The 10,806-nt window shown below is 44.3% G+C and overlaps 1 protein-coding gene across 1 annotated transcript; it reads left to right on the forward strand.

Annotated features, from left to right (window-relative positions):
• The first annotated feature begins 5,820 nt into the window (after positions 1 to 5,820).
• Positions 5,821 to 10,530, forward strand: trub2 (TruB pseudouridine (psi) synthase family member 2). The gene is made up of 8 exons (XM_066713312.1): positions 5,821 to 6,068; positions 6,571 to 6,705; positions 6,870 to 6,944; positions 7,207 to 7,268; positions 9,125 to 9,206; positions 9,291 to 9,363; positions 9,624 to 9,760; positions 9,864 to 10,530. Exons 1-8 carry the CDS (start codon positions 5,951 to 5,953, stop codon positions 10,169 to 10,171), a joined length of 990 nt encoding a protein of 329 aa, XP_066569409.1. The 5' UTR covers positions 5,821 to 5,950; the 3' UTR covers positions 10,172 to 10,530.
• The last annotated feature ends 276 nt before the right edge of the window (positions 10,531 to 10,806 follow it).

Raw genomic sequence — 10,806 nt, forward strand, 5'->3', positions numbered from 1 at the left:
CATCAATGCTCAGCTTGGATAATTAACATGTCAGTCCAAATCAACCACTTACACTGAGTATAAAAATAATAATAATTGTGATGGACTGAGAAGTCCCTGAATGAAACACAGGTGTCTTTATGGGTTCAAAGAAAGTACAGCTAGTAATTGATTTGTAAAAGAATCATAGAAAAACAACAATGTGATATGTTTCTTTTGTTTAATGTTTGTAATTTAATAGGAGTGTGCAACATGTTACTAATGCATCATTCTGGTGAAGGGGAACTGGGAAGAGGCGGGCAACAGATCTCCAACGAGTGCAAGTTTAATGTGTTGCGCCCTGCTTCTAAAGTAATTACAGATGCGATCTCTTCATCAGAGTGTGGTATTAGGTATCCAGATGCGTTTATTCACATTGCAATACGTTGTGAAAGGGTAATTGTTGTTTTTAGTGAGCTCTTACCCATGACCCATGGGGTTAGAAGGATAATACAAAGGGACACCATTGTAATATCTAAATGAGTACCCCCCGCCAACACATAATGTGTACAATATACTGTAAGGAGTTCATATTGTAGCCTGAATGTGGTTGTCTATTGGATTTTATTGTTCTGTATTTAATTATAAATCTCATGGGGTAATATTATGGAGCCTTCTAAGAAGGGAGGGCCCAGGTGTTGGGCTGTATAAAGCTGACTGAGGGGCACAGGGGCTGGAGATTAGTTGTGGAAGGATGAGGATCGCTACTGGAGAGGCTTAAGGTCCAAAAGTGACCTGTATTATAAGTTGCTTATTTTGTGTATTTGTCATTAGTATGTTACAGTCTTTAGTCTAAGTCCTGGTGTAGTTTGTTTGTTGTTTTATTTTTGTTCATCTTAACTTCCTTCTTATTGTTGCCATATTTTTGTGATCCACTTACCAAGACCTACCACAATTCCATGTGAATTTCAATGGGCAATAAATTAGATTTAGGACTCTATTTTTTCTCTGAGTTTTTTCTGCGACCCCTACATATTACCAACAGTGCTGCAGGGTCCTCTACTAACAATAATAATAATAACTAGAAGTTGCATGCAACTTTTAAGGCTTCCATGTTGTATCAGTAGGTTTCAGATTTGAACAGGCATTTGTAGTTTAAATGCATGTGTTATTAAATGTGTACTTTTCAATTCTAATCCAATGTAGTATAGATTTAAGTTTTTCAATATTTTGTCACTTGAAGTGTGTATTTCAATGTCAGTGAAGTATAATATTAATTTATTGATTGCATGCATCAATTTTGAAAGGTGCCATTGTATTTTTCACTTAATTCAAGCATATATGTGAAGTTTTAATTGTGTCATTCAAGATGCAGACTGCAATTCTGAAGTTTGGCCTCATGATGGAGATAGAGGTCTACATAAGGAATGTCGTGATGTGGCTGACATGAGAAGTTTTCATTTAGGTTGGTGCACAGCAGCAAGATTTTGTGTCCTATCAACTTGGCTTCATCAACTTTGACAGATCTTTCTTCTAGTTTTATCACTGACAATTTAAGTTCATTAGGCTATAGTTCTGAAGATAAGTGACATAATGTAACAGAATTTGGTGAGTTTTTGAATTTTGCTGATAGGTTATTCTGGGGTCAATATCATGCTTTTGTTAGTATGTGTATTTTGCATTCGTGCACAGTCATTTTCTTGTGGCTGCCATGTTGTTGAACACAGTCACATGTCTCTTGCAGACGTGATAGATAGCAGTGTCTTTGTAATAAATGCAAAGTTTCAGGGCACTGGGCTTTAGGGTTCCGGAGTACTAGCTGTTGTCATTTGTGCACGCGGACACATGTTAAATCCAACATTGCGGCTTAACCGTGTACCTCACAATCTTAATTATCAGGTTTTATGTTCAATGCACAGACATAAACATAGGTGCTGAGTTTCATATGTGTACTGCATTCCAGTGTAGAGGTAATGTGATACTTGTAATACTTGTAATGTGATACTCTGAAGCGATGCATACGTTTTTTTCATTGGCCCACAGCACCCATGTATTTTACTGGGGCAACTCGCCTTTAACAACCTTGGTAGTACTCTGTACTAGTGTCATGCATACCAATTTGTGGCACAGTTGGTATACAGTGTGGGAAAAAATTATTTGATCCCCTGCTGATTTTGTACGTTTGCCCACTGACAAAGAAATGATCAGTCTATAATTTTAATGGTAGGTGTATTTTAACAGTGAGAAACAGAATAACAACAAAAAAATGATGTCAGGGACAAGACTGTAGACCTACACAAGGCTGGAATGGGCTACAAGACCATCGCCAAGCAGCTTGGTGAGAAGGTGACAACAGTTGGTGCGATTATCCGCAAATGGAAGAAACACAAAATAACTGTCAGTCTCCCTCGGTCTGGGGCTCCATGCAAGATCTCACCTCGTGGAGTTTCAATGATCATGAGAACGGTGAGGAATCAGCCCAGAACTACACGGGAGGATCTTGTTAATGATCTCAAGGCAGCTGGGACCATAGTCACCAAGAAAACAATTGGTAACACACTACGCCATGAAGGACTGAAATCCTGCAGTGCCCGCAATGTCCCCCTGCTCAAGAAAGCACATGTACAGGCCCGTCTGAAGTTTGCCAGTGAACATCTGAATAATTCAGAGGAGAACTGGGTGAAAGTGTTGTGGTCACATGAGGCCAAAATCAAGCTCTTTGGCATCAACTCAACTCGCCGTGTTTGGAGGAGGAGGAATGACCCCAAGAACACCATCCCCACCGTCAAACATGGAGGTGGAAACATTATGCTTTGGGGGTGTTTTTCTGCTAAGGGGACAGGACAACTGCACCGCATCAAAGGGACGATGGACGGGGCCATGTACTGTCAAATCTTGGGTGAGAACCTCCTTCCTTCAGCCAGGGCATTGAAAATGGGTCGTGGATGGGTATTCCAGCATGACAATGACCCAAAACACACAGCCAAGGCAACAAAGGAGTGGCTCAAGAAGAAGCACTTTAAGGTCCTGGAGTGGCCTAGCCAGTCTCCAGACCTTAATCCCATAGAAAATCTGTGGAGGGAGCTGAAGGTTCGAGTTGCCAAACATCAGCCTCGAAACCTTAATGACTTGGAGAGGATCTGCAAAGAGGAGTGGGACAAAATCCCTCCTGAGATGTGTGCAAACCTGGTGGCCAACTACAAGAAACGTCTCACCTCTGTGATTGCCAACAAGGGTTTTGCCACCAAGTACTAAGTCGAAGGGGTCAAATACTTATTTCCCTCATTAACATGCAAATCAACTTGTAACTTTTTTGAAATGCATTTTTCTGGATTTTTTTGTTGTTATTCTGTCTCTCACTGTTAAAATACACCTACCATTAAAATTATAGACTGATCATTTCTTTGTCAGTGGGCAAACGTACAAAATCAGCAGGGGATCAAATACTTTTTTCCCTCACTGTAAGTGGCATGGATTACAAGGCACCAAAGTTGGAATCAGAGAATGCTACATGGTGGACAAAGCGTGCGCCCGGGGAACTTCTGATGAACAAGCGTAATAATGGAGCATAAGGTATGCATGTGTGTGAAGTGGCATATGCATGTGCCATTAGGTTTTGGAGGAGAAGATTTTTGTTGCATTTCACAATTTAGATTCCTAACACAATATTTAGCAACACCATGACACCAGCATGTGAAGTTTTCACTGCATTTGTAGGTATAAGTGGTTTCTACAACACTTGTGAGTTTTCATGAATGTATAAGCGTTTTATGGACATTTGAAAATGTCAAGTTTTCTGCATTGAAGATACAGAATGCAATTTTCAAGTTTGTCCTCATGATGGAGGTAGAGGTCTACATAACGAATGTCAGTATATGGTTGAGGCTGTCATTTTCATTGGTGTATAGCAGTCATGTTTTTTGTCCAATCAACTTGGCTTTTTCAACTTTGACAGATGTTTGTACTAGTGTTAATCACTGAAAATGTAAGCACCTTAGGATTCACTGTTCTGTAGATATTCATTGCTGCATGTGACATGGCCTTCAGCATCAGTACCAGTGCGCCGTGTCACCATTGGTGACAAAACTCACCACAATCAAGCATAACATTGTAATTTATTATTGTGCCAAGTTTGGTGAGTTTTTGAATATGGCTCATGGTTTTTTTTTGGGGTCAAAGTTCATGCTTTTATAAATACGTGTATTTTGCATACATTCTCAGTCATTTGCTTGTGGCTGCCATGTTCTTGCACGCAGTCACTTGCCTTTTGCACATGTGATAGATTGCAGTATCTATGTAATACATGCACAGTTTCAGGGCACTGGGATTTATCGTTCTGGAGTAGTAACCGTTTTCATATTCGCACACGGATTCATGTTAAAGCCAACATTACGGCTAAACCGTGTACCCCACAAACTTCATTTTCTGGCAGAGGCATACACACATGTGCAGAGTTTCATGTGTGTACTGCATTCCAGTGTGCAGGAAATGTGTAACTTGTCTGAAGCGGCGCGTACATTTTTTTCATTGGCCCACAGCACCCATGTTTTTTACTGGGGCAACTCGCCTTTAACAACCTTGATAGTCCTCTGTACTAGTGTCATGCTTACCAATTTGTGGCACAGTGGGTATAATTGGCATGGAGTAGAAGGCACCAAAGTTTGAATCAGAAAACGCAGCCTGGCGGACAAAGCGTGAGACCGAGCAACTTCTGATGAACAAGCGTAACAGTAGGCCATAAGGTATGCATGTGTATGAAGTGGCATATGCATGTGTCCGTTGGTTTTGGAGAAGAAGATTTTTGTAGCATTTCACAATTTCGACACTCATTGCAACATGGCGGTGGCACCATGTGACCGACACATGTAGTTTTCACTGCATTTGTAGGTATAATATGTGTCTACAATTCTTGCGATTTCTGTGAGTTTTAATGCATGTATGAGCATTTTAGGGGCATTATAAATTTTGGCGGAAGGAAAAATAAATAAAAAATATAAATATATAAATAAATAATAGTAATCTTAACAAAAACAATAGGCTTGCAGCACTTCGTGCATGGAAGCCTAATAATAAGATGAAGAACTAAAATTAGAAGGCAGAGACCCTGAGCTTTCAAATGCCGCATCGTTGTCTATCCTTTTCATATCTTTTTCAGGCCTCCGTTTCTCTATATCTTACTCATTTATATCATATCATTGTTATATATGAAATGCCAAATATAAAATTGCACACACTGAATCATGCATGTTTAAATGTATTAAATAAATAATTAATACATTTTTCCCACATTTATAAATATTTATCATTTATTTAAGTATTTATTTTAAATCATATTTATAAATGTGGGGAAAACGGCGTAAGTATTTACTAAATCTGGAATAACACCCAAGATTTAAATTAAATCTGTGGAAAAAATACACGAAAAAAATTTGCACTGTTTTAAATTTGGCACCCCATAATATAGACTACCACATATAACACACATGTGTCAGTCACAGTTATAAATCGGATCGTATTTGCTACACACTAAACCATAAGTTAAAGGAATAATAAGAATAAGAATAAGCCGCTTTAGGAGTGTTTATTTGAACACATACAGATACATATTTATAATAATACATATATATTTAACATTTATATATAGCATACAGATTTAAACGTAAGACAGACATTTATTATACGAGATAATTATAATATAAATATGTATTTATGGTGGAAGAGCAGGCAGTACCAGTGCAGAGTGGTGTTTGTTTCCTGGGGACAGTAATCGCTGCTACTCTCCAGAGTCATGGCGGCCTCCATAGTGCACGCAGGCCGGTAAACACGGGAGCAGCTGCCTGGGAGAAGCGTCGTTCTCCGGGATCAAAACAGCAGCAGCTCCGATCACCGCGGGGGCTCAGCGTGGCTGCAGAGCCGGGCAGGAACAGCGGGTCGTGCGCTCCCTCCGTCTGGGTTTGGGGTCGCTGTCCGGGTAGAGCCCTCCCACTGAGCGATGGCGGGCCCGGCGCTGCGGCTGTACCGGGGGCTGGAGGGCCTGTTCGCCGTGTACAAGCCGCCGGGAGTTCACTGGAAGCTCGTCCGGGACAGCGTGGCGACGAATCTGCTGAAAGGTACCTGACAGCCGCCGCTTTTAAACTGTCCGTCGCCGAGCTGTTCTGCTGTACTTTTACAACATGGTTTGTATTGTACTCATATATTACATTAACGTGATATGGTAGCTATTGTATTGTACAGTAACTACAACCTACCAATGTAACAGGAATATACTTTTATAATAGACCTTTGGAAGACTGTTCTACTTCACTGCTACTACAGCCGCCTATTGTAACCGCTCTGTCACTGCAGCACGGACCCCTACTATAACAGACATGTTTTACTTCACCTTTGCTACAGAACAACCCACTGCTGTAACAGCACTGTTCTACTACACCGTAACACTGATACTACAACACAGACCCCTATTGGAACAGCACTACTCTACTACACTGTTACTACAGCACAGCAACCTAATGGAAAAGCACTGCTCTACTACACCGTTACTAAAGTACTGTTAACTTTGGGTGTGCTGACACTGTGATACCTGCAGTACAGAAGACTGCCTCTCTATTTCAGAGCTGAATGCGGCAGTGCCCCCCCCCGCCCCCCGGCCACAGGTGCGCTTCCTGCCGGTCAGTGCGTCCAGTGACGGCTCCCGGGAGCTGACCTTGACTGCGGCCAGAGTACCAGCGCTGGCTGACCACCCACTGGGTCAGTACACCAGCACCTCTCCATACTCACCGTCTCTCTTCTTCACTACCTGCTCCCAATACCTTATCCACAGTCCTCTCTCTTTCCTTCACCATACCCAGGACTGCAGCCTTGTTCTCTGTAAGTCACACTTTTAACAACCTCCCTCTCTCTCTGTCTATCAGTCACAGGGCCGCAGTTTCAGGGTGTGAAGGTCGGGGTGGGTCACCGTCTGGACGCAGGCGCCTCGGGGGTCCTGGGTGAGTCTCGCTGCTGCCTCTCTTTCCTCCACATCCCCCCAAAGACACGTTTGTAAAGTGCACATGACTCTGGCGGTGAAACAATATTACAGCTGTCTAAATATTGTTAAATAAACATCTCTATCCATCAGCGTTAAATCTGGAGCATCAAGTCTCGCTGTCAGTTGTTACATTTCTCTATGTATATTAGTATACATTCAAGTGTTGCTCTGTCTGTGTTGTAAGTGAGAGTGCACCAGTTAAATCCCTCCCCCTTTCTTAGTTCTAGGAGTAGGCCGGGGGAACCAACTGCTGACGGACCTGTACAGCTGTCACCTCACCAGGGTAACTGGGCTCTGCACATTGTCCGTCACCTAGGGGCACAGCCGGAGAGTGTGTCAGTGTGTCAGTGTGTCAGTGTGTGTGTGTGAGTGAGTGAGTGAGAGAATCAGTAACCTGGTGTGTGTTTGTGTATGAATGAATCTGTAACCTGGGGTCCGTTCTTCATGCATGGCTTAACAAAGTCAGGCGAAGTTGATTTATCCCAGATTGAACAAACGTGCTAATTGATATCCAAGATTTTCAGTTCTTCCAACACACATCTCAGATTTATTTAGCTTGTTAATTTAAGAAAGACGTCACTCATCGAGGATAAGTGTGCGTTCCCATTTGGATACAAAAGGATGTTCAGTGGCACTGAAACTATGATTTGCTGATAGCAATAGAGTGTGCAGCCTATTTCAGCGCTGCTGAACAGCAGCTAATTATGCAATGTTATTAGGCAAAGCACGTTATATTGAATAAAGCCCACTGCTGCATCTGCAAAAGTCAGGGAAGAAGCCGGCAAACAATAGCAAATAAGTTTGTTTTTTAATTGAATCAATGTCAATGACCCCAAAACGCGGTGGTGTTCAATATAATTTATCCCAGATTATGCAGATTGTATGCAGAGCTCTGTGCTGGCCAACAGTATACCGTATAGAAATATACACCGATCAGCCATAACATTATGACCACCTGCCTAATATTGTGTAGGTCCCCCTTTTGCCACCAAAACAGCCCTGACCCGTCGAGGCATGGACTCCACTAGACCTCTGAAGGTGTGCTGTGGTATCTGGCACTAAGACGTTAGCAGCAGATCCTTTAAGTCCTGTAAGTTGTGAGGTGGGGCCTCCATGGATCGGACTTGTTTGGCCAGCACATCCCACAGATGCTCGATTGGATTGAGATCTGGGGAATTTGGAGGCCAAGTCAACACCTTAAACTCGTGATTCATCAGACCAGGCCACCTTCTTCCATTGCTCCGTGGTCCAGTTCTGATGCTCATGTGCCCATTGTAGGCACTTTCGGCAGTGGACGGGTCAGCATGGGCACCCTGACTGGTCTGCGGCTACGCAGCCCCATATGCAACAAACTGCGATGCACTGTGTGTTCTGACACCTTTCTATCAGAACCAGCATTAACTTTTCAGCAATTTGAGCTACAGTAGCTCGTCTGTTGGATTGGACCACATGGACCAGCCTTCGCTCCCCACGTGCATCAGTTGCCGGTTCACCACTTTTCCTTCCTTGGACCACTTTTGATAGGTACTGACCACTGCAGACTGGGAACACCCCACAAGAGCTGCAGTTTTGGAGATGCTCTGACCCAGTCATCTAGCCATAACAATTTAGCCCTTGTCAATGTGTCAATGCATGACTGGCGGTGCATGGCACTAGTGAGGTTCGGTCATAAATGAATCAACTTGGTAATTCATCCCTTGCTGACCGAACCTGTAAGATCATAAGATAATTTAAGGATCTTGGCGATCTCTAAGAATTCATTCTCACCGCAAAAGCTTGCCTTATTAAGATCCCTCCCATACGTAGTGGATTTCCTAGGTATGTGCATCATTGCTGGGGGCATGTCCGCTGTCATTTCATTGGGCAGGAATAAATACATTCAGATTGTTAGCCAGCTAACTTCAAGTTAACCTGCCAGGGAGCAGGTTTGAGATGCTGGACATGTTGCTATGGTAACACAGCAGGCTGACCTATAGGATCGCTTCGGAGATGGAAAATCCCATGTTTATGCCAAGTTATACTGAAAATTAGCCAGCTAACCATGTATGAAGAACAGGCCCCTGCTGCGTGATTTTGTATGAATGATATGGTAATCTGGTGTGTTCGTACCAGTAACTCAGTGTGCATGTGTGTCCTCAGGACTACACTCTACAGGGGGAGCTGGGCAGAGCCACTGAGGATTTCTCCCACACTGGGCGTCTCATCGAGAGAGCCACGTACGGTACGACCACGCCCACACCCACTGCCTCACAACTGCCCCGCACGCACTGCCACTGCCCCACTCACTGTCTGTTTCCATGTCCAGGTCATGTGACGCAAGACAAACTTGAGAAGGTCCTAGCCATGATCGAGGGAGCCAATCAGAAAGCTCTGCTCCGGTATGTCCCTCCCCCGTCTGTCAGCCAGCCTGACTCTCTCTGTATGTCATCATTCATTTGACCCGGTCTGTATCCCTCGCTGGCTAGCTGAGTGCTAGACTCTTTACTCCTTAGTTTGAGTGTGATAGTGTGTGTGAGATAGCTGTACATCTCTTCCTGCATTGCCAGAACTGGGCAGCAGGGGGTGGTGTGGCGCTGTGCAGCTCTGATACAGGGGTGTCCGGCAGCTCAGTTTGTCAATTCTCTTTCTCCTCCTCCAGGTACTCCGGGGTGGACCTACAGACTCAGCGTGCATATGATCTGGCAGTAAAAGGGTTACTGCGGCCGCTGGACAAATCCCCCCCCATTGTGACTGGCCTACGTTGCCTGAAATTTGACCCCCCTCACTTCACCCTGGGTCAGTCCACACCCCCCACCCGAGTCACACACAAACACACTCTCTCTCTGAGGTGCAGTGTCTCCCTAACCCCCACCACACTCTCTCTCTCTCTCTCTCTCAGAGGTGCAGTGTGTGAACGAGACTCAGAGGTTCTTGCGCAGGCTGGTCCATGAGGTGGGTTTGGAGCTCCGCAGCGCAGCTGTGTGTCAGGCTGTCCGGCGCACACGGGACGGCCCCTTCACCCTCCAACACGCCCTGACACGACAGCACTGGACACTGACCCACGTGACACAAGCCGTTGGACTCACTGCCACCACTGTCGCCCACACGCTCCGGGACACGGCAGCGAAACAAGCAGCGGCGGGCAGAGAGAGAGCAGAAGAGAGTAGGAGCAAGAGTGATGCAGTCACAGAACGATGGAGGGATTAACAGAGAGAGGACAGTCACTTATATCACTGTCTCCTTCCCTCACTCAGCACTGTCTAGAGAACACACACTCATACAGCAATGCACACCCCTGAGCCTTCAGCACCTGGGACAGCTCTGCTCTAGTCTGAACTGAACTTCCTCGTACTGCACCCTTAGGCAGCCCTTGTGTGTCTGAACAATGACCTAGCTGTGTGTGTGTGTGGGTGAGACAAACGGTCATTCTGAAACCACTGCCTTCAACAATCAACAATCCTCTTCATTGAATTCTCTTCCTTCACAGGAATTGCTTTGTATTTGCATAACTGCCTGAACAAAATCGTATGTTTTGAGGAAACAAAAATAAAATATTTATACCATAATACACAGGAAGCAGCCTGGACTGGAAATCAGACTAGAAAAAGATGGGAAAGATGCATGGGAGATTCCAGCATGAGGAAACCACTTCCTGGGGCTGTGTCCTCCTCCAGGCAGTCTTGAGTTCTTTTGGTCTGTATTTCTGTGATCCCCTTGCCTATAACTGCAGTCATGGACACACTCATGTAGACCTACACACTAACCCACATACAGAACCACTGGGAAGGTTATTGCTGCAAGCACACTTTCAACACACAGAAAAGAACCCATTAGACACGCAC

The sequence above is a fragment of the Amia ocellicauda genome, chromosome 9 (assembly GCF_036373705.1).
Source record: "Amia ocellicauda isolate fAmiCal2 chromosome 9, fAmiCal2.hap1, whole genome shotgun sequence".
Taxonomy (NCBI): domain Eukaryota; kingdom Metazoa; phylum Chordata; class Actinopteri; order Amiiformes; family Amiidae; genus Amia; species Amia ocellicauda.